General features: G+C 43.5%; 1 protein-coding gene across 1 annotated transcript in view; it reads left to right on the top strand.

Moving 5' to 3' along the window:
• LOC130130477 (receptor-type tyrosine-protein phosphatase delta) overlaps window positions 1-26,628 on the top strand; it is a 118,301-nt gene that overhangs the window by 76,133 nt on the left and 15,540 nt on the right. The window contains exons 21-28 of the mRNA XM_056300186.1: window positions 1,980-2,189; window positions 3,973-4,133; window positions 6,085-6,096; window positions 7,919-8,031; window positions 10,435-10,476; window positions 11,034-11,131; window positions 20,146-20,269; window positions 25,415-25,590. Of these exons, the coding sequence (XP_056156161.1) occupies window positions 1,980-2,189; window positions 3,973-4,133; window positions 6,085-6,096; window positions 7,919-8,031; window positions 10,435-10,476; window positions 11,034-11,131; window positions 20,146-20,269; window positions 25,415-25,590 (936 nt within the window). The remainder of the gene's footprint in view (window positions 1-1,979; window positions 2,190-3,972; window positions 4,134-6,084; window positions 6,097-7,918; window positions 8,032-10,434; window positions 10,477-11,033; window positions 11,132-20,145; window positions 20,270-25,414; window positions 25,591-26,628) is intronic.

The raw sequence follows: 26,628 nt of genomic DNA, 5'->3' as shown, positions 1-26,628 counted from the left end.
CGCAGTACCAACAGCCCTGGAGCCAAAACAGAACACACATAATGTGCACACACACACACACACACACACACACACACACACACACACACACACACACACACACACACACACACACTCTGAAATGACAAGCACGTACATGAGTATACATGCACACAAGCGTGCACGCAAACACATACACACGTTTGCGCACACGTGAGTGAGAGACTGAGAGTCAGACATGGAATAAATGGCCGGTCTTGATTAGCTCACTGATGGGATTTGCAGTTGATGGCTGAATCTTAAATGGAGACGATGCAAACCGGAACAGGGAAGCTGGCTCAAATCAACTGCAAAACTTCATATTTATCTAAATTAATTGTGTTTAGTCACAGTAAGACAATGGAGCATAATTTTGTTCCAGTTGTACGGACTAGCAGTTTCTAAATTAGTAGTTATTTTTATCAAATAGATATATAGATAAATAATGTTTTCTAGACTTTTTTTTTATTTTATTTTATTTTATTATTTTTTTTGCATCACCAAGCTGATGACGCGAGTCCATGACCTGCTCGTAATGGATGGTTAGGACACTACACATCCCTCTGAAACTCATTTTCTGTGGTTTGGATGTTATGTAACCAGCCAGGAGCAAAAAGAAAAAAAGGGGGCTGTGTGGGAAAAATGGGCACGTTAGTTTGCATGCAGCAGTTTCTATGCGTTTATGCATGTGTGGATAATGGCCCCTGCTAAGGAAGCTCGAACACACAGCATTGTCTTATATTGTCTGATGGTTACTTGGAGGCATAAAGTGCTGATTTGGTGTTCGAATCTGAATACAAACCAGCACCTGCGTTTACTGGGCTAACAAGGGAAGCATTACACTACAAAGGGCAAGCCCAATGAGGTAGTCAGTTATCCCGTTTTATCTACCTCCACCTTCATCCTGTTCCATCGTTTTTGATAACTTAATGCTTGTTCTGCAAATTAATTTTGGTGTCTCTGGCAATTCTTTAGATTGTAGCATAATTCAATTCTAAGGAAATAATTTGTAATTTGGAAAGAAATAACTTAAAGCAGCGGCACGGTGGCGCAGTGGTTAGTGCTGTTGCCTCACAGCAAGAAGGTCCTGGTTCGAACCCCAGGGTTGTCCAGCCTTGGGGGTCATCCCAGGTCGTCCTCTGTGTAGAGTTTGCATGTTCTCCCCGTGTCTGCATGGGTTTCCTCTGGGTGCTCCGGTTTCCTCCCACAGTCCAAAGACATGTAGGTCAGGTGAATCGGCCGTGCTAAATTGTCCCTAGGTGTGAGTGTGTTGGCCCTGTGGCAGCCTGTCCAGGATGTCTCCCCACCTGCCACCCAATGACTGCTGGGATAGGTTCCAGCATCCCGCGACCCCGATTGGGATAAGCAGCTTGGATAATGGATGGATGTATGGATAACTTAAAGCTATTTACCATTGGAAAACACATCATACCCTCACTTCTGATCATTTACACCCTCATTCAATACCAGAATGTTCTGAAGGCTCAAAAATGTTAACTTAATAATAAAATTTAGGAAAAATAAGAGTGAAAACTGCGACTGGCTACACAAACTCGTGTTCATCTAACGTCTGGCCATCAGGCAAAAATTGCTTTCGATTGAATCCAATATCAAACCGTGTGACTTTGAAATCAATTTTGTCTCTTTTTAATGTTTGAAACCATTGGATAATACTCAAACGTCTCCCATGTTGAAAATACACAGCAGTCTTCTAATCTCACAATCTTTTGTAGTCCTAAACAGATGAAACAACTCAGTGATCTTTTTTCTGTAATGTTCTGCATTTTTCAATCGGTATTTTGAGCCTCTGTAATCGGGGGACACATCTGAGACAGATTTGCTGTGCTTGGATTTGTGCGTGTGTTTGTATGTATATGTGTGTTGGGGATGTGTCCCTTTTTTTGGGGGGGGTATGTGCATTTCTCTTATCAGCTGTTCATATCGGGCTCTTTTCACTTCAGCTGCTCAAAGAGATCAACCGAACAAGCAGAGGCCTCCGGTTCCAGAGGCAGGCCGAACCCAAAGCCTACATTGCCGCCTACTTCAGAGACCTGCCCACAGAGTTCACCCTGGGAGACGCCAAGATCTATGGCGACTTTGAAAACAAGCAACTCCAGAATGGCCAGGAATACATCTTCTTCGTGCTTGCTGTTCTAGAGATGTCCGAAAACGTAAGCCGGTCCACAATTTTTAGGCAACTCTCCTCCTCTCTGTCTCTCTCTCTTACTCGCCATCTTTCTAAGCCGTATTTGTCACTCTGTATGCTTTGACAGTAGCGGCTCAGCTTCAGACATGAGCTTGCTCGCCGCTGGCGATGCCCTCGCTAGTGATGGCACTTTTCATGTGCTGAAAATTGTATGTTAACCGTCAAAGAGGAAAAGTCGACTGCATCTTGGCGGGACGCTTGTCCCCTTGTAAGATGTAGTATTACTCTGAGCCCCTTTAAGACTCTGTGTGGAAAATCTAAAACTGCAGCTGCCCCAAGAAGACGGCCCCCGCTGCTATAGGGAGGGAAACCCCCTCGAGACCTCAGCCAATCGCCAATATACCTTGATAACGGGGCTTTTCCTTAATTGCCGCCTTCGTGTGGACTGCCTTATCTGCACCGCTGCAGCTAGGGTGTCGAGTGTGCGTGTGGATGCACGCACCTGTGTGTGTGTGTGTGTGTGTGTGTGTGTGTGTGTACTGAAGAAGAGAGCACTGCACGATTAGGTAGCTGCAGGCAAGATGATGGATTTGATGAGCTGGGAGGACTAAAGTGCAGCCTTATACTCTGCAGCAGCCCTGACTTCAGGTAGAGCAAAAAACGATAATGACGGACAGGGAGAAATCTCCAGTTTGCCCACCAAAGCACAGCTTTTTTTTCCCGAACACCCCCCCCCCCAGCTGCCTAGTCTTTTTTCTTCCCCCCCTTTTTTTTTTCTTCCATCTTTCCCCCTCAGAATGTGAAATAGCTCAATCAAGGTCTGCATGCGCAAGATACTGTGAACATTTTGAATGAATTTGGCAATAGCACACAAATCTCCACTAATTACACTCATTTGCATCATGCGATTGTGTCCAGCGCTGTGTTCTGTGTTTGGTAAACCTATTAGAATAATAAGAATGCTCAAGAGTGAGAATCTCTTAAGTCTTGGTCTGCATTCAGTTGTGAGCTTTGATAGACCTTCAAGATTTTCTTAAAAATATACAAGTCCAGGCGTCCGAGTAGCGTAGCGGTCTATTCTGTTGCCTACCAATGTGGGGATCGCCGGTTTGAATCCCTGTGTTACCTCAGGCGTGGTCAGGCGTCCTTACACACAATTGGCCGTGTCTGCGGGTGGGAAGCCGGATGTGGGTATGTATCCTGGTCGCTGCACTAGCGCCTCCTCTGGTCGGTCAGGGCGGCCTGTTCGGGGGGCAGGGGGAACTGGGGGGGAATAGCATGGTCCTCCCATGCGCTATGTCCCCCTGGCGAAACTCCTAACTGTCAGGGAAAAAGAAGCGGCTGGCAACTCCACATGTATCAGAGGAGGCATGCGGTAGTCTGCAGCCCTCCTCTGGATCGGCAGAGGGGGTGGAGAAGCGACCGGGACGGCTCAGAGAGTGGGGTGATTGGCCAGGTACAACTGGGGAGAAAGGGGGGGGGGAAATCCCCCCCCCAAAAAAAATCTATACAAGTCCAAAAACATTTGATGCACAAGCAGAATAGGAAGTGCAATGCAATCAACAATTCAGTGTGAATTATCGTTCTTTTAGTGAAGCCCTATGTAGAGTTATCATTTCTTTGGCAATCCCAAAGGAAACTCCAGCACAGGTAAAATATGTCAGACTAGTTCCTACCCAGCATCCTAACGTTCCACACAACTGTTACACAGCTGTCAGGAAATCTCTAGCGTTTTACTTAGAATTTGTATCTTAAGTATATGACGGTAGAATATAATAATGACATTTATTTGTATTTTGCCACCTCAGACCATGTATGCCACCAGTCCCTACTCCGACCCCGTTGTGTCAGCTGACATCGACCCCCAGCCAATCATCGATGAGGAAGAAGGGCTGATCTGGGTGGTGGGCCCTGTTCTTGCCGTTGTCTTCATCATATGTATTGTCATTGCCATCCTTCTTTATAAGAGGTGAGGATGTGAAAACATGGTGCACAAATTTGAATGATTTTCTTCCTGCCAGTAAAATATGTGTACAGGAACATGTCTGGGCGACACAGGTGTGACAGAAAATAATACATTAATAAGGATAATACATTTTATTTGTGAAAGGACTCGCACTCAGTTCATCAAATGGACATGTCACTACAAATGCACCTCTTTCTATATACTTTAAGGATTTCAGTACAGCTTCACAACATTACAGCTGAGGAAAATGCTGGATCAGCACATTTAATCATATGCACACAGACAGATTGAAGGCAATATCCAAACTTAGACGCTGCTGCAGATCTATCTTAGATTTTCCATGAGGCCAACTCTCTCACTCTCACCCACACACACCACAGCTTGCAAAAGTCTGCTCTCACACCAAATCAAAAAAGCTTTTTTATCTAAGACCTCCGAGTGGAAGCTAGACCGCTTGCTGTCACTGCTCATCCATCAAGCATAGGAGGGGAGCACTCTGACTATCTGCTGCATGTCACTGCATGCGTGCACAGATTTAGAGAGGGCCCCGGGGCCCGAAGTGGCATCTGAGCCCTCCGTCTCTCTCTACTGCCCATCCCACAGGAGGAGTCCAGCTCCTGACCCCGGTAGCGACCCCGTTGCTTGTCCCACTGCTCTGCCTAGCATTCACAGGCACATGTCCATGCACAGACATGCCCACTCTTGCATATTCACTTGCAGAGATTTCTTTGTCCTCCCTGAACCTCTCCTTCTGCCTTGCTTCGTTACAAGGAAATATTTTGCAGGAGTTAATCCAAACAGTTCTCGGTTGCTGAAGTGAATTCTGCAGAAGTCTTCAGGAAGCAGTTTTGGTAGGGCAGGATTAATTAGTGAAGCGTCAGCTAGGTATAAATCAGAGACAGTGACCAACATTTTTTAAAAGAGCAAAATCCTTCAGTAGCATCTGTGCAGTGAGGTTCACACAGAGTGAGGTGAAAACTTGCGGCTCCATTCTGAATGTCTCTTTGACTCGATTGTCCTTGGATAAGACAGTATCAAGGCTCGCTGAAAAAGAGATGGCTCCCTGAAAAGAAAAGAGAGAAAAAATTACGGGGGCAGCATCTTCAGCGTTTCTGTTCGTCAGATTTACACGGCAATGACCGAGTCAATGTCACTGCCAATTTGGGGAACATTGAAGCACATGACCCGGGGATATTTCATTTGTCAGCCTCGATTTTCATGTGACACAATGTTCGTCTTGTGTGCGGATCGAGGGGGAAGAGCTGCTTCACATCAAAACCGGGGGAAGGCAAAACTATCACAATGTACAACATCTATGGAGAGCAGCAAAAGAGGAATTATTGTGGGAGAATAATTTAGCTTGTGCTACACTATTTAGTACTTCCCCAACTTCATACCGTTAAATATATAATTGTAATCATAAATATTATTTTTATCATGAGATGTAATAACTTTTTTTTTCCTTGCATTTGCTAACAACGACTGTAATGCAGTTTCATATGAGGAAAAGAAGACAGATTTGCCAGTTAGCAGTCAGGGATAACAGTTACACCTGAGCAAGAAGCAATCAGCTGCAACTACTTCAAATAGCAAGGATTAAAAACAAAAAAAACAAAAACAAATCTTGGATGCACCTGAGACAAAACTGTTGTATTTGAAACACAAGAGCCCAGAGGCTGCATAATTGGGCATAGCCTCTGAAGTCAGGCATCACTAATCTTGCATGCAAAGCAAAAACTGTGGTATGATTGGTATCGTTTGTCTCCCGTGTAGTCGGATGCATATTCCCACTTATTCAGTTGTTACAAAGGAATAATCGAAACGAGTGAGAGGATCTAATTTGACTTTGAGAAGGTAATCGCCGTAATTCCGTAACTCTCAGATGAACAAGGGGAAAGTGTCTCACAATCTAATGTTATCTAACAATTTCTTTTCCTGCTTACCAATGGAGCAGCAAACCAGACAGGTAAGATGAGAGCAACAGATGCAGAGGAAATGTTGGTTCCCACAATACTCATTTTATTCAACCTTGAATCTTACCGTCGGCATAAAGAACAGTGTACGTGGTGTGTAGAGTACACAGAGTATTCAACTTCTTTAACTACTCACACTACAGTAAACAGAAGGAGAAGCATACAAGGAGGCAAATTTTAGATTTAATAAGTATAACCTGGGTTTCCTCCAGGTGCTCTGGTTTCCTCCCACTGTCTAAAGACATAGGTCAGGTGAATCAGCTGTACTAAATTGTCCCTAGGTGTGAATGTGTTGGCCCTGTGATGGACTGGCGGCCTGTCCAGGGTGTCTCCCCACCTGCCGCCCAGTGATGGCTGGGATAGGCTCCAGCATCCCGTGACCCTGATTGGGATAAGCGGCTTGGATAATGGATGGATGGATGGAAGTATATCCTAGTCATAACCCATCTAAAAACGATGTAATCACTGCTAAGAGTCACTTTCTTGGGCATGTCACTCTGCATGCTGAACACTGTTGCGTTGCTCCTTTTCCCAGTGTCGTACTCATGCTGGGTGGTATGGTCACCGTGTGGCAATGGCTCATCAATGAAGACGTTTGTTTCTTTTTCGCCAGTATGAAATCTCAGCCCTGGGCACACATGAGGATATGTTGAACGTTACACTGCCTATTATGAAATTTACAACCCAATTTAGCCCTCCTACCCACATAATAACCATTGGCTTCCTATTACATTTCTACTCCATTTCACACTATGCATTTATTTTTCAGTTCCAAATCAGTTTCTTTCAGTTTATCCATTAATTAGAAAATAAATTGATGATAAATTTGTCTTTTTTATTCAAAAGAATACGCTTGACTGATGGTTTATGTGCACCAAACTGTTGATGAGATACCCCCCCCACACACACACACACACACACAAAAGAGCAAAAAAAGATCAAATAGAGTACATAAACAGCAACTAGACAAACACTGCCATCTATGCTTGGTGGGTTGTGTCACTTCAAGTACATATTTGTCAATTTGTTGCATCGATGAAACCCATCCATGACAACACTTTGTGCTAGATGGGCTTAATCCGCACTATGCAGATACACACGGCTGCCGCTGCCTCTGCCACTTGCTTTAACTGAGAAACCTCAACTGGCCATTTCAGAGAAACTGAAGGAAGAATGTGGAGATGACCTCCTACAGTTTGACAGACATCTGGTACAGAAAGAACAAGTGAACCAGTTTAAGTTGAGAATGTAAACTATCCGTTTCAGGTGCACAGTGACCTCACTGATATGTTAAACAAAGCACCAATGACATTCTGCAACTGGGAACCTTAGCTGATGATGTGAAACTTATTTATTGGTCCTCAATACATGTGCCTTACAGCCAAGCTAAAGTTAAATTAGGATTATACAGTAGTCATATTTCAGTTTCAAGTTTATTTGTCATATATGAAAAGTGAATTTACAAGATGCTTGTTTTGCTGGCTCAACACACAAGTGGAAAGTAAAAGTACTTGGAGAAATCAAAGTGCAAGAACAGGATACATGTGGAAAAACAGTAGTTAAGTACCTTTGCAATGTTTGTAATTTTTTATCTCATGTAATGTAAGATAATCCTGTGAGATTCCCATCCTACCAATGCTTCACAAAAATGACATATGTGTTATGTATGACAACTCAGTCTGTGAGCTCATGTATTAGTCTATCTTCAGCCATGCAGTTGGCATGTTCCACCAAAGTAAAGAGTAAAGATGTTTGAAAGGGACAAGTCAACTAAATAGCTTAAATGGAGTCTTTTTTCTTTTTAATTTGCTGCAGGAAACGAGCTGAATCTGAAGCTCGGAAAGGAAGCCTTCCCAACAGCAAGGAAATGCCATTGCATCATCCCACAGACCCTGTTGAACTTCGACGTCTCAACTTCCAAACGCCTGGTAAGGAGTCGGGGAAAAAGCCATCGACGTACATCTCATGCATTTGAATCCTCAAACCTAAGAATGTTCTTGTAAGGCATGCCAATAGCTGCGTTTACATGGACCCTAATATTCCACTACTGATCAGAATGATCGCCCAGTCAGAATAAAAACACCTCATGCAACCACCTCAGTTAGAAGAGACTGTCCCCCATCAGTGGGAATGTTCAATCAGGTTGAGAGGGGTGGTGTAAACCTTTGATAATCCGTTCAATAGGAAAATATTAGCACTTAATATTTCCAACTATCGTTTCTCTCTGGTTGGAATAAATATATTCTTTCTGTGCATGTTTGCCCCACATGGGGGTGACATTAGGTGGCAGTGGGACTGAATGCACAGTACAATCTGAATTAACCCAGTTGCCAAGATGAACAAATTGTGTCATTCACTGCCTGTTCTTTTGCAACCTCTGTTGACTTAAGTGTAACGCCATCACCCGCTGCAAATGTTCCCATCACCATAACAATGAGGAGCAGCGCTATAAGTGAGCAGTTTGCAGATAGGTAATGGACAGGTGGCTTAGGGAAGGAACAGAGGGTCAAAACTTAGTGTCCTCCCCGGAGAGACTGCTTAGTGGAGAGTGAAGAGGCAGAAATGCAAGCTTGACAGTTTCACGGTGGCTCACATCATCCAGGTCGTTCAGGTTGTCAAGACCTGTCATGGTAATTCAGAGTAGTACAAGACCACTTGGGTGACATTCTGTTGTATGGGAGTCACAGGATGCGGTATCGTGGAGGCTGGGGGACTGTGAAAAGCGTTACGACTCTCTGTCACATTTTTTATTCGAGTCAATAGATAGCGGCGGAAGAGCGCCGTTGAGCTATGAACACAACTGTTCACTCCAGTTGACCTTTACGTGGGGAGGTGAGCAGTGGTCATGCTTTGTCTCAGCCTTTGTGTGGCCTTTTCCCGCTGAGGGGGGGCGATGATGTGTAGTCCATTTATCTCCTGGCAAGGCAGTGTGCATCTTCTCCTCCTGACTGAAAGAGACATGCTCAGAGGCTGTTCGAGTTCCTCTGGCACCCACTGCTCCGGGACAGTTGTTCAGAGACTGCCAATAATGTTGTAAAATCAAAGCCATATTTTTCAAGTCAGATAGTATGAAAGGAGGATGAATTATCCCTGCAGGCTCATTTTTGAAATAGATTATGCATATTTATGAAAGCTCTTCAGTGACGTTGGGGCCATTACCGGCTGTTTCAACCTGGCTGAGGGGCATTTATCCTTTGGGTTTAGAGCGATTTTTACTACTCTCCCTCCATTTCCGCCTCTCTTCAAGCCATCTCCCCCCCCCCCCCCCCCCACAAACAGCCTCTCTGAGAGCTGGTACCTTGGCCCTCTCAGCATGTTGAAAAAGCCCAAACTTTTTTTCCCCTCCTTTCCCACATGACAACATATTCTCAAGCCCTTTAGAGGTGCTACATTAGCCCCCCTTCCAAACCCCACCCCTCTGTGGACATTTTCACCTTGAGGATGCTTGACGTGTAAGTGACAGTGTGGCAAACAGCACGTTCATTGTCCACAGTCCTAGAAAGGGATTTTGAGTAGCGAGCTGCAATAGTAGCACTCTTTGCGGTTGCTCAGACAGATGTGAGGGTGGGAGGGGGGCGAAAAAGAGGCCCCGCTTTTTCCATTATCTAATGCCCACTTGTGCCATTAACCAAGATTTAGCAGCACCGACATGTCGTAGGGAGAGATGTGGTAAAACGCTGCCTGCATCCATCAGTTGCTGAGATTAGGGTTGGGGGAACTTATCTTTTCAAAACTCCACTCGAAAGCAGAAGGGCCGTCCACATTTAGGGCTTCAGAAGCTGTTCTTCTTGGGTCGAACCTATTCGCGACTCCAGGCCCCACTGGCCCCACACTCCAGCTCCCGAAATATGCTGATGCAACACATACATTTGCTGCCACTCACATTCAGGGGTGTCAGTTCAACCTCGTCAAAGTCAACTGACCTTTAATGCAGACTGGAACTTTATACTGCAGACAATGCAAGAAGAAGTGCCATGTTATCTTGGGAAAATTTTTTTTTAATTTTGGACTGAAGTGACTGTCAAATAATACCTTACAGTTGCTTGACCTTGGTCTTTGTGTCTACCTACCCTGCTGCTTTTTTATTATTATTTTTACTGTATACTTTCTCTGCTCCTATTTGAAATGAGCATGGTTACATCGCCAAGCTGCTAGCATGTCAGTTTGTGTGTTACTAACTGATGTCACGTTTAGAGAACATGTAGTCATTCAAGTAACTAGTTCCTGTCACATTTCAAACGTTTTTACCTTCTATTTGGAAAGAGCATATAGTCATCACATTGCTATGACGTGTGCGATCGTTTTATTTATCCCCGCCGTTTCCTCCACAGGTTCAGGTGCGCCCGGTTACCCAAGTAACCTCCATTCGTCAAGTTAGTTGGTCTCGTTTCTGCATTTAACATGACTTGGTTTTGGTTTCTTGATTAGCTTTTGTTTACCCTCCTTTCCTTTTTTTCTGCCTATATAGCCTTGTACTCTCACCCCCATCTAATCCACCTGGTGTTAATGTCATGCCATCACAGGAGGCGGAGTTTGAAATGACAGCCTGATAATATGTCATTGCTCAAAGCAGACGTCAACATCTGGCCTTTTTTTTTTGTATGTTTGTTTGTGTCTTTCTTTGTTTGCGTCCTACGTCACGCTAACTACCCACCACTGCTTTCAGTGTGAATAACATTCTTCTCTCATCATAGGGAGAGTCTCAGTGGGGGAAGTGTGCTCGATGACCTCTCATTGGCTTCTGTGTCCATATCCTCCTTACGAGCATGCCCGCTGCTTTGAGTGACCAAACCGGCCTAACAGAACACACTTTTCCATCCCCCTATTTACACACACATGCTGCTTCTCTAATGATTCACTGTTGGCCTTTGCTGGGGTTATCCTCGCTTATGGCCTCAGTTGAGTGACCTCCTGTACATGTGATTGACAGGTATGGCCAGCCACCCTCCGATCCCTATCATGGACCTGGCAGATCACCTGGAGCGCCTAAAAGCCAACGACAACCTGAAGTTTTCACAGGAATATGAGGTAATGAGTTTGCACGAAATCACGGTTTGATTAAGCAACCCTGTGTTAACACTGCTGTGACTCGGTTTCGGTCGTGTGACAGCAGTGACTCGGTTAACAAACTGAGTCCCTGCTGTGACTCGGTTTGCTAACACTGCTGTGACTCGGTTTCGATCGTTATGCATCTGTCGCCATTTTATGATGCTGTGATTGCAAACATTCCCTAATCCTTTGTGAATAGTATACGTGGCCATTGAAACTCTAGTTAATGGCCACACCCATATTTGCATATGAAATTGGTCGTTGGTTTCGGTCGCTATGCAACTGTATTGTTTATAAGGGGTGGGGATACCTGCAGTCAGTTTAGACTGAAGATGACACTTAGATGAGTGATGAAACGTATCTGTCAATAAGCATTGTATCCAGATGAACTGATTCAACCTCCTTTGATTTTCCTACCTGGATTATTGAGCATCCAGACACTGCTGTGACTCATACTGTGGTGTATATAATTGATCTCCACTTTCAGAGTCTTTGATACTTCTGTTTTATTATCTGGGATGCTGTGGCACCCCAAGATTATAAAATACTGTCCAATGTAAAGTACATGTGAATCCAGCTAAGTCAGCTGTTTGAATGTTTCTTCCAGCAGCATAAGAGCATGCACCAGATGCTGACATAAACCAGCTATTCAATGTGACCGACAAAGCCCACAGTCTCGCCATTTGATGATATTTTCCTGGAAGCCCTAATCCCATCGTTACACACCCATGCTAACCACACTAGCCACTGTCGTGTGGCAGCAGGCTTTGGGTAGAGGGAGCGGGATCACCAGACATACGTAGAGATCTCCTAACTTAACAGTTTGATAGTACATGAAAATTAAACCCCTAGACAGCCACAGTGAACTAAACATGCAGGCACACAGCGTTCTTTGAGTGGATTTCATTTTAAATATTAATCTTGGTGTTTGGTAAATGTCACTATGCACTACCTCAAGCAACACTCCAGCCAGGATTTTCTGGCAAAATCTCATGTTCGTACATGAAGTTGACAGGGGGTAGTTTTTGGTGCGTTGAGACAAAAATAAGCATATTTCCCAGATTTCATCAAGTGTCTATTTTGATGGGTGCCTTGATTGCCATCAGAAGGAAGAAAGAAAAAAAAGGTTTTCTTAGAATGATTTTCCATCTCTTTCTCCCTCACTGCTCACCACAATCAGTCTGAAACCTAGAGTTAAATGCATGGTAGTAGATTAAATGTAGGGTACGGTCAAAGTAAAAGATGGTTTTAGCCTCCCTGTGGTTAAGAGGTACAGTGTAATGTTCTAAACAAATATCACTATTTCTGAAGGGATTTCGTTTTTATCAATATTTGATGATAACACTGAGAATGACTGGTTCTATGAGATAAGGATACAAGACATGTGTGGTTTGAACATTGGGCTTATGCACAGTTCAGCCTAAAAGTTGAGGGAGGTAAAAGGTCTTGATGCATGCTCAATAATCCAGGTAAGGAAATCCCAGAAAGTGAATCAGTTTATCTGGATTGAGACCGTCTCAACTGACAAAGTCACTTGGATGAGTGATGAAACGTTTCTCCCAATAAACGCTGTGTCCAGATGAACTGATTCACTTTCTGGGAGGGTGGTAAAATGGCATTTAACTTCTTTTTTCATCTTTTTTTTTTGTGTGCAATCAAAGCAGTGCCAAATTTGATGTTGCTAAAATGCTACAGTGAATTATTAAAAAGATTAAAAGTGTAATGACTAAAAAGGGGCATCCGGGTAGTGTAGTGGTCTATTCCGTTGCCTACCAACAGGGGGATCACTGGTTTGAATCCCCTTGTGCTGGATGTGGGTATGTGTCCTGGTTGCTGCACTAGCACCTCCTCTGGTCGGTCGGGGAATAGCGTTAGCCTCCCACACACTACGTCCCCCCTGGTGAAACTCCTCACCGTCAGGTGAAAAGAAGCGGCTGGTGACTCCGCATGTATCGGAGGAGGCATGTGGTAGTCTGCAGCCCTCCCCGGATCGGCAGAGTGGGTGGAGCAGTGAACGGGACGGCTCAGAAGAGTGGGATAATTGGCCGGATACAATTGGGGAGAAAGGGGGGAGGGTGTAATGACTAGACACTTATGTATAACATATGTTTAGAGAGATTTGACATCATTATTACACAAGAAACCCAAACCTAGCACCAAGTAGATGGGGATGGTCAATTCTCTTCAACCACCTTATTGGATGCAAATATTTTGATTGGCCTTACTGTATGAGCTACCATCACTTGCAAATGTGTTTAATAATGTCTTTATATCTAGCAACGGATGCTAGGTTGGATAATTCCAATTCATGATGCTCACCAGGAAAGAAATACATCAGGAAACAACTTAGTGCTAGTTGTAAAAAAAATAAAAACTACCGCAGGATAGATAAAACCAAAAGATGCTGCTTTATGCACTGCTTAAATTCAGACCGCCATCAAAACCCTTGACTGCAGGCAGTCCGTGTTGGTGTGTCGTTTATTTTAGCCTTACACTGCAGATGAACCTACGTCTATTAAACATCACTGAAGCCTGAAAAATGTTGCCAGCACGAGGTCCTTTCAGGGGCATTGTGTGGGATGGAAGCGCTCACCCTTTTTAAGCCCATTTCTCTCTCTGGGTCCTACCAGAGCTCCAAAGTCCATGAGGTCACAACATGGCCACCTGCCAAGCTGCCTAACTATTATTGCAGCTTAAGTACATTGAATTCCAATTTCATAGAGCTAGCTTCCTAGTGCCCAGTGGAAAGTAGTTTTGATACTATAATGAAATGAAGGGTTTTACTGTGAGCCATATTGCAAATACATTTTGAAAAAAAAAATCTGGTTCAGACAAACGACATCCTTCATATTGCATTTGGGATTATTCATGTCCAAAAGAATGTATTGTACAAAAAAATGTTATCACATGCAGCTGAATATATGACCAACCATAACACGAAATTCAAGTTTTACCATCATTATCTACGTCCAAAGAAGGACAATAAAGCATTTTTTTTGCATTTATTGTTCCCTTCAATTGGCCAGTTCTCTCTCCTATAAAATTTTAGAAAGTTTTTATTATTACCTTTTTTTTTCTTCTTTTTTTTTTCCAAGAAAAGAACATGAGAAAGTGCTCATTGTCCAACGTTTGGCCTTCCATCTGTAATTTGCCCCTTGGCCTCTTAAGAATTGTATTCATAATGAATGGAACACATTTTTTAAGTATTTGTATTTTCCCTTAATAAAGGTAGAGTTATATTTGGGGGTTTTTTTTGTAATAAGGGCCCATGCTCCCACCTTACTTTACAATGCAGTGAGACAATTTGGATTTGTGATTCTTTCGAATTGGTCTCGTGGGAGTGACTGATGTTTCATAAATTCCAACTAATCAAATGACCAAAGCCTTTGCAAACCAAGGCTTTCCTCAGTAAACCATTTAAGGTTATAATGTAACATGAAACATTATTTCAGTATAATTTAATTCATCCAGTCTCCCCCTCCTCCATTTATGTTAAATTGTGTTTCACTCAAGGACTTAGTTTGCGTTTGAGTGCCTGTATTGTCCCATTTTATAAGAGGGCTGACAAGTCAGAACACATTCTGTACAGGTTAACATTGAATAATAAGATTCAAGGTCATATGCTTTCAGTCAGAAATTGCAAGTTTTGTTTGCACTCTGACCACCTAAAATAAAAATTTACTGGTTACAAAATATATCTTGAATTTTAAATTAAATGCCAGCAAAGATATGCAGTCATGTATAATTTCTTATTTTTTATAGAGGAAAATTATGAAGCACTTCAGTTACATTCATACCAAACCATTTTCTTCACAACCCAGATAGTTCAAGTCAAGTCACTTTTATTTGTATTGCACATTTCTACACAAGTAAGCTCAATGTGCTTTACAGTAAAACATAGAACACATTAAACAAATGAGATAATGATAGAAAACATATAAAATACTCCACATAAATGGAATAACATTTTAACCACCCATTTGAGTCACACACACATACATAGAATACAGTTTTCTATCGTCCCTGTCCTATTCTTACTATAGCGCTCACACATGGACTACAATAGCCGCACAAACAAAAAGCATCAGAGAAAAGCAATGGTTTAAGACTGCTTTTAAAAGAAGGTACAGTTGCAGCAGATCAGGCAGTTTATTGCAGAGAACGGCACCATAGTGACTATATGCCCCTTTACCCGATTTAGATTTAATTCTAGGTGCATACAGGAGGCAAATGCTTGATGTTCCGAGGGATCTGATTGGACCATAGCCAGTGAGCAGGTCAGCAATATATTTAGGAGCCACGCCACTTAGGGCCTTGTAAACGAGCAGTAATACTTTGAAATCAATTCTATACTGTACTGGCAGTGAAGCGTTGTAATTTCCTAGTCCCTGTTAGCACTCTGGCTGCAGCAGTCTGAATGAGCTGGAGCCTACTGATTTTCTTTTTGGGAAGTCCTGCAAAAAGGGCATTACAGTTATCTAATCTACTGGAGATGAATGCATGGACCAATTTTTTCAGAGTCAGACAGGGAGAGTTCAACTCCTAAGTTTGGAAATGTTTTTGTAATAGCGGTGATGTGATGCTGGAAGTTAAGACTGGCATCAATAGTAACATCGAGGTTACTGACATGCTCAGTGTGCCTTAGAGAAAAGGTTGATAACATGGATACAGTGGGCCTACTATCAGAATATTTTTTTTAAGCTGTAGAAAGCTTTTGAGACATCCAGTGGTTGATGTCACCAATGCATCCGACAAGCTCATTTACAGGACTGAGGTTTTCTTAGGAATGTGAGACATACAACTGCGTATCATCAGCATAGGCGTGATAAGCTACATTGTGATTCTGTATAATGGGACCAAGAGGGAGCATGTATTGATTGAATGGCAGTAGACCAAGAACTGACCCTTGTGGAACCCCACAGAAAATATTGACTTCTTCATATGTGAAGTTGCCAAGAGATACGGAGAAAGTCCTCCCCTTTAAATAGGATGAGAACCATTGAAGAATAGGCCCAGATAAGCCAATACAGTTTTAAAGTATATTTAGAAGAATATCAACAGTGTCAAAAGCGGCACTCTGATAGAAAGTTTGTTTGCATCACAGTTGATTTTAAGATCATTGACTACTTTGACAAGAGCCATTTCAGTGCTAAAACCTGACTGGTACACATCATACAGGTTGTGGAGGGTTAGGTAACTGTGCGGTTTATAGAAAACCTTTTCAAGAATTTTACTAATGACAGGTAGGTTGGAGCTTGGTCTATAATTGCTAGTCATGGATCGGTCTAGATCACTCTTTTTCATTAATGGCGTAACAACAGCATGCTTGGGTGAAGTGGGGAAAACACCAGACTGTGGGTAGGCATTAATGATATGCAGAAGATCATGTGATAGGCAGTGAAAGACACATTTAAAGTTTTGTGTGAATAGGGCCAAGAGAACAGGTGGAAGATTTAAGCTGCTGGACCACCTCGGCAAGATCACTGGAATATACGGGTGAACAATTACACATAGTAACTAGGATGGTATGCTGATGTGAGGGAACAGAAAGGTTAGATGCAAATTTGCCTGATATTAAAATATTATTTCTAATGTTGGTGATTTTTATCTTTGAAGTAAGCGGAAAACTCATTACATTTACCTGAAGAGAGGGTCCAACAGGAATTGATCTGGTGGGATTTATCAATTTATCAACTGTGGAGGACAAAAAAACGAGCATTGCATGTGGGTAGCATGGCAGTCTATACCATTGCCTACCAACACAGGGCTTGCCGGTTCGAATCCCTGTGTTAACTCCAGCTTGATCGGGGGTCCCTACAGACACAATTGGCTGTGTCTGTGGGTGGGAAGCCAGATGTGGGTATGTGTCCTGGTCACACACTAGCGCCTCCTCTGGTCGGTCGGGGCGCCTGTTCGGGGGAACTGGGGGGAATGGTGTGATCCTCCCATGCGTTACATCTCCCTGGCAAAACTCGTCACTGTCAGGTGAAAAGAAGTGGCTGGCGACTCCACATGTATTGGAGGAAGCATGTGGTAGTCTGCAGCCCTCCCCTGCTCGGCAGAGGGGGTGGAGCAGCGACCGGGACAGCTCGGCTCGGAAAACTGGGGTAGTTGGCCAGGTACAATTGGGGAGAAAGGGGGGGGGGGTGAGCATTGTCTTTGTCATTTGTGAGATGTGATGCTGTCTTGAAATTTTTATTTCTTTGCTATAGAAGTTATGTGTATTTTTAAAGATTTCATAATCTACCTCTAGCTCTATCTTTCACCATTTACGTTCAGCCCTTCGACTGGATCTTTTTAGAAGCCTCCCTTTTCCCCCCAATTCTCCCAAGGAGCTTTGAGTTTTCCAGTGGTCTTTTTAGTTCTGATGAGAGCAATGCTGTGCATGATCTGACTCGCAACAGAGTTGAAGTTGTCCATCATCTTATCACATGGTGACATGTTGGACAGGGTACGCATTGTGTATTCATAAATAAACATATGTGAAGTATTAGCATGGATAAAACACTTGTTTATGAGTCCAACTACATTGTCGTGTCTGGGTACACAGGTCATATTGGAAAAAAAATGCAAAAACTATCTGAAATTGCAACATCCAGAATGGCAGTTGCTATTTTATGAAGGCCTTTAGAGATAACCAGGTTGAGGGTGTGTCCTTGTTTATGTGTGGGCCCTGTGACATGCTGTGAAAATTCAAATGATTCTCGCACATTAAGAAAGTATTTTGTATCTGAGTTAGTGAGATTGTCAATATGAATATGAAAGTCACCGGTGATAACAATGCAGTCATAGTCAATGGAAGTTCTTGACAACAGCTCAGCAAATTCATCTAGAAAGTAAGTAGCAAATATAGATTTAACAACCATAGCTAGACATGCAAAAGTGGAGAAATCACCAAAACAAACGATTTTACAGTTTAAGTAATCATTACAGAGAGCAGCAACCCCCCCGCCTTTTCTGTTGCTTCTTGTGCAATGTGAAAATGTTAAATTAGCAGGTGCTGTTTCAATCAGCTCTAACTAAAGAGCTCACATTAAGCAGTGCTGTTTGTAAAGCACTTGTAGAGGTGTTGGTGACAGACTAAGATGTAGCAGGTTTAATATGAATAAGTTTTTCTACATGAGTGCCATGATGGTTCACAGATTGTGAAGTTTTCCAATCTGCCTGCTGCTGAACCTCACTGTGATTAACGCAGGCAGAGGACAATCTGACTGACAGGCATAGCCAAAAGAATATTATTCATAAAGCCGGCCAGGCCCCTTGAGTCATTTGGAGCAATATATCGTATCCATGCAAGATAACTGACTTGTATTTTTGCCATGACTGGAAAGGATAGCTACATTAGGTTTATAACAATGACCAGTTGGGCAGGGTTTTGGTGGATGGGAGGTGAATAATGTTACCTTTTTGGGGCATGGTGAGCATTTTTCTCAGTCATCCAAGAAGGCAAAGTTCTTGTTTGCAGAGAGCATGTGCGCTCCAGTGTGGTTCGGATGAAGGCCGTCGTGTTTGTAGTAATCACTATGATTCTAGAAAAGTTCAAAATTGTCAAAAAATGCAGACCAACAGATTTGGATTCTGCCTTGAGCCAGTTGTTTAGGGAAAAAACTCTTGTGAAGCAGCTGCAACTAAGACCTCGAGTGGGAATTGGGCCCAACGTGAAGCTCTTCTTCCCGAGGGACACAAGTGCAGCCAGAGGAGTCTAAAATCATCCTTTAACAGCTCAGACTGACTCTTCCCTGTGTCGTTTGACGTGCTATAGATGATGATTGTGGTGCATTCGGGATGTTGTAGCATAAGGGAAGTTGTTCCATGAGGTCTGTCACACAAGCTCCAGGTAAGCAGTACGTGCAGCCCTTCCTCACTCTAGGGAAGCAGTAAGTGTGGCCCTTCCTCGCTCTATCATTCCTTACAATAGAGCTTCCAAGGGCAATGGGGGGGCTGAAATAGGCCAGGTGAACCGCTGACTCTGTTGGACCGATGTTGCCACTGTTTGGCAGCAGCTGGGTGGGCTGTATCAGCAACTACAACAGGAGAAGCACAGGGACCGGGTTGGACCGGGTTGAGTGACTGGAATAGAAACAACGGCTGTGGTGCTGCGCCGCATACGAGGGGCTGTCAGAACAGCCAATGGACCAGCAGGAGAGATAAACTGAGGAGGTTCAGATGTGGGTTCCCTCTCCAAAACCTGGAATCTGAGCTACTTGACATTGTAAAATCCAAACAAACCTTTAAAATATGCCTTCTGTCCCATGATATATTTTTTGGAACATCATTTAAGTAAATGATATTTATTTATTCTGATACTTATTCAAGTCACTGGAAATATTCTGCTTTAAATGGCAAAACTTATTTGCCATGCACATTTTTTTCATAGAACTTATGGTTGCATGGAAGATGGACTTGTGTTTGGCATTATTTTGGATTTCCTCTCTCTTGTGCACAAGGATGTCCAAAGTAATGATATACAGCAATACAGTGATAAAAAGCTGCACGTCACCATTATGTTATTCATGATCTGATTTTACTATTATATATTCCTCAGCTTCTCCATTTCATCCAAAGTAGGGTTTGTGCACATACTGCCTGTTTTGTTGACAGACATACTGTTAGGAACTGATGAAATTATGGAAATTGAATGTAGCAATAGACATGGGTGAGTAAATTTTACAGAAGTTATAACTTATAAAAACAACATGCCTGAGTCACATACTTGGCCATTGGAAAACACATTTGAAATGAAAATGATAGCACGCAGCCAAGTTTGGTCTCCAGTTACAAGTACAGCCTCCTGGAGAGACGTATTTAAACACCAACAGACTCAGACTGAACCAATAGCATCTCTGCACTGAGAGACATCCTTCACTTGCCTTCCCATCGATCATAGTTGAAACACTTCATAGACAACTGCCATGAAGTGAAATCCAATCTTGGCTATTAGCTTTTGTGAAATATTCCATTCTAATAATGATGAATTATCTTTTTCTTTTCAGTCTATCGACCCTGGGCAGCAGTTCACCTGGGAGCACTCCAACTTGGAAGTCAACAAACCAAAGAACAGATATGCCAACGTGATAGCGTACGACCACTCCAGAGTATTGCTGTCTGCTATCGATGGTATGTCCCTACAACCACAAACTTGCAGATAGACATCAGACCCGTGTCTCGTAGACATAAGAAAATCATAATATGTGTGTCTTTTAGACTTCGGAAACAGATCTTTACTGTACTTTTGAGCTGCAATGCCACAAAACCCTGATGAAATCCATGTTTGTTCCTTGTCAAACTTAACAACATGGGAGATCACAAGAAAATAGCTAATTTCTATTTCAGTTCCATTTCTAATCAAAGTCATTAGTGGCGAAGAACTCAAAAAACAATTCAAAAACATGAGAAATACAGGTTAAATATTCTTTAATGTATTTTGAATGCTCCCCTGAATCTTTGTAGATTTACCTCGGTGTTGGTTAAGGTTGTTATTTATTTATTTGTTTTTAGTGACACGGTAAATTTTCCACCGCACTGCCTAACTCTTGAAGGAGACTAAGCCATTTTAAAACGGCCAGTTAATGTCAGCTCTTTAACCAGTTTATTCCATTAAACCCAAATACAAACACGCAGGCCTTAATTAACCACTTCCATTGAGCCGCTCCCATAGAGGGCAAAGGAAAATAAACAAACTTTGGCTGGTGAGTGAATGCTAATGTGACAAAAACAGATAAATAAAGACTTAGGTCCCTTTATCACTTGAAAGTCCAAACCAAGGTCTAAACCAGAGTCTGGTTCTGGTGCTTTCACATCTGTTATTTTATAGTCATTAGGTTCAGGACTTTTGCTTTCATACCAGCGGACCTTGACGTGAACTTTTGGCTCGTTGTTGCCGCCAGGTGCGCTCATTGTTGCCAGGTGCGCTCGTTGTTGCCAGGTGCGCTTGCTGTTGCTAGGTGTTACTGTTTGTGTTTGTTTTATCACTTCCTATGATTGATCCAAAAGTCCTAACCTTTGATTTCACATTAGACATTCATGAACCTTGGTCTGAACCGAGACTACCTCCTGAGCTTGGACCAAAGACCGAGTCTTTGATCCCTGTACCCTGGTCCAAGAGGTTTCACACCTGGCAATCTGGTTTGGACTTTTCTGGAAAGTCTGAAAGTCCGGACTAAACAACATAAGTGTGAAAGGGCCCTTAGAGTCCCCTTGCAGTCTCCCAGAAAGAACTCACAGCTGCGTTTTGATGGACCCCATTAGCCAGGCATATAAACACATCTGTATGCCCACAATGGAGTCTTTGTGAAGTAGGAAGTGAGCGGTTCTTAGCCAAAGGGGCACGAGGGGACTTCCACTTTCCATCTAAAGCTTTAACAAAACCTTTTTGGTAACCTTTTTGTTTACTTAAAGGATTTTTCCCCCCACAGAGTTAAAAGGGATATGGGAATTGACACTAGCATTTGCATATGGTCAATCAGAAATTATTGATGGGAAGATGGAGGAAGGAATCCCTTGGGGTCGACCACAATGATGCAGGGGTAGATGTGTACACCTCTATAATAAAGACATGATTGAGTTTACTTCTCTATTTGCCAACTTGAAAATAAAAAAGCAGCTTGTCAAATGTCCAGACCAAAAATGAAAAAAAAAAACACTATTTGGGAGCGTCCATGTAGCATAGCGGTCTATTCTGTTGCCTACCAACACGGAGATCTATTCCATTGCCAACCAACTCGGGGATCGCCGGTTCAAATCCCCAGGCAACAGAATAGCGGTCTATTCCATTGCATACCAACACGGGGATCGCCGGTTCGAATCCCCGTGGTCCAGCTTGGTCAGGCGTCCCTACAGACACAATTGGCCATGTCTGCGGGTGGGAAGCTGGATGTGGGTATGTGTCTTGATCGCTACACTAGCACCTCCTCTGGTCGGTCAGGCCACCTGTTCGAGGGGGAGGGGGAACTGGGGGGAACAGCATGATCCTCCCACATGCTATGTCCCCGTGGTGAAACTCCTCACTGTCAGGTGAAAAGAAGCGGCAGGCGACTATACATGAATCAGAGGAGACGTGGTATTCTGCAGCCCTCCCCGGATCGGCAGAGGGGGTGGAGCAGTGACCGGATGGCTCGGAAGAGTGGAGTACAATTGGAGAGAAAAGGGGGGGGAATCCCCCCCCCAAAAAAAAAATACCCCCCCCCAAAAAATACCAATCTCAGCTAAACTAACCCCGACCCCCCCCCAAATGTCCTACCCCAATTGTTTATGGAACGATATCTCACTTCTCACATCCCACTTCTCTCGCTTCTTCCCTTTTGACCATTCAAGCTATGAGTGAAAATATCTACACATACCCTTTTCCACTTATCTTGGTGGAGCATGGGCGCCAACATCAGGCTATTTTTAACTCAGACGAGACACTATTGGAAATGGATGTGTTTGAGTTATTGAGTTGCGGTTCCACGGAAAGGTGACTGCTACTAAAACAGGAAAGTCAAAACAATCGTAAATACAATCCTGCCTTTCCTGCGCACCCAGCTTTCTTTTCTTTTCTCGTTGGTGGCGGTCAAGTCATGTGTTTGGTTAAGGTTTTTCCAGTTGTTGGAACTATATGCAGCGCCTGTAAATCCTTAAACCAGTTAGATGATTTAGTGGCTGAGAAAGCAGCCATGCGGTCGCCCGACTGGATGTGCGGACCACCTGAATACTTAAGCTCAATGAAGTTACTTGGAAAAAGGTCTTAAAACTGATCATCCGTGAAATATCAGACCAATACTATTCATACTCCAACAAGACAATTTGATGTTCGCGAATTATTGGCAAGCCTTGAATGATGAAAATACAGTGCTGAGCGACACTGCCAAAATGTTTATCCCTTAATAAGGATATTGACATTTAGGGGAAAAGATGGCAATATTCAAATCCTGAGTGGCAGACAGTTTTTCAGGCGAAACCATTTAGCAAATGTGCGTTAAATTACTTGACTCGTTTTCATTAAACCACAATAACGTCTCTTTTTGCTTTTCCCTCTCAATTTGAAAAGCTGCCGGACTTAATTGTATTTACCCCTTGTCCATCATGGAAACGCACAGCTGCCTCGTGCACTGGAGACATCAGCAGCAAAAAAAGAGGCCGGGCAACAGCAGAGTGAAATAATGTGTGTGGGTTTCGAGTCTGTTCCTTTTCCGTTTGGTTTTCAAGTTACCTGGGAGTACGGGGGATGTGGAGGCGGTTAGGGGGAGAGGAAGGAGACCGGGTAGGGGGGAATTCGCTGAGACGTGGAGCCCATGCAGATGAGACTTATCTTGGTCGGCCATGTGCACGCGGAGCCCCCAAACTGCCATTCCCGAGGCATCGAGTAGCTGTCAGCTCCGTCTCCTTCCCATGGATTGGAAAAAGACTGCTGTGCCTTTCATGAGCAAAGGGAGAGGGGGAGCGAGATGCCGAGGCGGAAAACAGTTTTTTTTGTTGTTGTTTTTTTAAGGGGGGGGGGGTATTTTCGGTCCGTTTGCTTGTCTTTTTTGGGGGGGTGGGGTGGTGGTTCCATGTAGGGTGATTGATTTTACAGTTAAAATTCATGATTTCCCTGTGCAGTCCCTCCCTCTTGCAGTGAGAATTATAAACAAGGTGTAGCAGCCATTGTCATTCATACGCCGTCACCTCAGCAGTAAACAGTTCCCACCCTAGTTAAAAAATTAAACTGACGTCCTCTGAGCAAAGCTAACACACTCAATCTAATGTATTACAAACTACATCAAACCTTACTGGAACACTGCTGTACTGTAATGTCCAACAGAACTACCTCCACACCATCGAAGGTGTTGCTGCTGCACCGTCGAACATCCTACCGAGTCACAAATGTCAGCAGCAGTATGTGGAGAGCGTCTCCAACCATGGCAAAGATGCTAGTTGGTTTTATATAACCTGACTCCATGGTTCATTCATTTGTTATCCAAACCGCTTATCCTGCTCTCAGGGTCGTGGGGATGCTGGAGCCTATCAGCAGCAGTCACTTGGCGGCAGGTGGGGAGACACCCTGGACAGGCCACCAGACCATCACAAGGCCAACACACACATATTCACACCTAGGGACAATCTAGTATGGCCGATTCACCTGACCTACATGTCTTTGGGCTGTGGAAGGATACCGGAGCACCCAGGGGAAACCCACGCAGACAGAGGGAGGACATGCAAACTCCACACAGAGGATGACCCGGGACGACCCCCAAGGTTGGACTACAATGGGGCTCAAACCCAGGACCTTCTTGCTGTGAGGCGACTGCACTAACCGCTGTGCCACCGTGCCGCCCTCCATGATTCAGATGAATAAAGTAATTTATTCACAGATAAAAATTCTGGATGTCAGCTTTAAGGACCAAGCTTTATCTATGAGTTTAGGTTGGTTGTAGACAGGGACAAAAAAAATACTTAAAATAATTATTTGTTGATAATGAAAACAAAAGGTTACAAACTAAACAAAAATGAAAACAAAAGCACCATACCGCTGGCACAGTGGTTAGCGTGGTCACCTCACAGCAAGAAGGCCCTGGGTTTGAGCCCCAGGGTAGTCCAACCTTGGGGGGGGTCGTCCCGGGTCCTCCTCTGTGCGGAGTTTGCATGTTCTCTCTGTGTCTGCATGGGTTTCCTCTGGGTGCTCCGGTTTCCTCCCACAGTCCAAAGACATGTAGGTCAGGTGAATCAGCCATACTAAATTGCCCCTAGGTGTGAATGTGTGTGTGTGTGTGTCAGCCCTGTGATGGTCTGGCGGCCTGTCCAGGGTCTCTCCCCGCCTGCGACCCTGAGAGCAGGATAAGTGGTGTGGATAATGGATAGATGGATGGAAAACAAAAGGGTCATTTTTTTATACCAACATAAAGTCCATAAAAAATAATAATGTCGTGGATTTACACTGCTTCTGACTCAGTTGGCTTTGCTGACTTCATTTTCTTGACTAAGGAAAGACAGAGAACAGCCAGGAATCCGACTTGACCTCAGCCACCGTCTGCCAATGGACAGGGAGCTAGATTGATTTAGGTAGCAGCCAAAGCCAGTGTTATACTGCCACTTATTGGCTTTTCCATGTGTGTAAAACAACCGAGGTCAATCACTCTAATACAGATCTCTCCATTTCTCTCTTGTCCCCCTTCTCTCACACACTCTCTCCATCCTTCTGCAAGACATCGATGACTCTTTTAAAAATCAATCTCGACTTAATGTTTTGCAAACCCGACTCAGCCCAACCCAACCGTTTTTCCCCCATGTTGTGTCTTTCTCCAGGCATCCCTGGAAGTGACTACATCAACGCCAACTACATCGATGGCTACAGGAAGCAGAACGCCTACATTGCCACGCAGGGCTCACTGCCAGAGACATTTGGCGATTTTTGGAGGATGATCTGGGAACAGAGGAGTGCCAACATTGTCATGATGACCAAGCTGGAGGAGAGGTCCAGGGTGAGAAACAACAACATGGACACAGCTGTGCCGATCTCAGGGTTGAACTCCACTCTGATTTTGCCCTTTAAGCTGCATTGCAATTACATTATAGGGATGAGGAAAACTGAACTCTCAAAAAAAAAAACGTGGGAGGCTTGCTGTGTGAACCTTAGGTTGCAGTGTAACATCTAGTTGCTTAATCTTAAACTGTCGTTTCATTGCAAAGATCAAGAGCTAAACCTCAAAAAGTGGCATCTAATGATTCATGACTTTACTGTAGCTTGTATGAACTGATAGTAATCTTAGTACAATAAAGTAAATGCTCCACACAAATTCTAGAGATACATCAACAGGCAGTATTATTGAGTAAATGTTTTGGAAAGTGTCTTTATATATATATATATATATATATATATATATATATATATATATAGAGAGAGAGAGAGAGAGAGAGAGAGAGAGAGAGAGAGAGAGAGAGAGAGAGAGAGAGAGAGAGAGAGAGAGAGAGCGCTCTACTTATCTTAATATTCTGCTTCTCATTTGTTGAACACTCTTACCAACACCATTGATGGTTTCCGGAGGTAAAAAAAGCGCTATATAATAATAATAATAATAATTATTATTATTATAATTACATGTGAGATTCTGCCCCTATGCCTCTTCAGATGCGTTCAAGAATTTTTTTATAAAAAAACCTTTGGTTTTGTTTTAGCTGTAGTTGATTGACAATGTGGTTCACGGTACACCCCTAGCGTTACCATCCTACTAACGCGTTGACCAACTCCTCTTAAGAGAATGCGAGGAGTTGGGCAGCATGTTCCAAATGCACGTAGTATCTGTCTGGCACATCCCACTGTCTGGCTGAGTACAAGTGCTCGCCTTCACAACTGACCTGAACTGGGGCGCTGATTCAGTCCAGACAGTAGATCTGAATACCCAGTGTCCTTGGAAACTGAATGAAAGTTCTGTTTTGTGGGCTTTATATAGTCTGGGCTTTATAAAGTGCATGTTTCAGTGATTAACTTCAGCCTCTGCAGTCAGGTGGGGGCTTCACAG

This window comes from Lampris incognitus, chromosome 20 (assembly GCF_029633865.1).
Source record: "Lampris incognitus isolate fLamInc1 chromosome 20, fLamInc1.hap2, whole genome shotgun sequence".
Lineage (NCBI taxonomy): Eukaryota > Metazoa > Chordata > Actinopteri > Lampriformes > Lampridae > Lampris > Lampris incognitus.
This window is presented reverse-complemented; position numbering and strand designations above follow the sequence as displayed.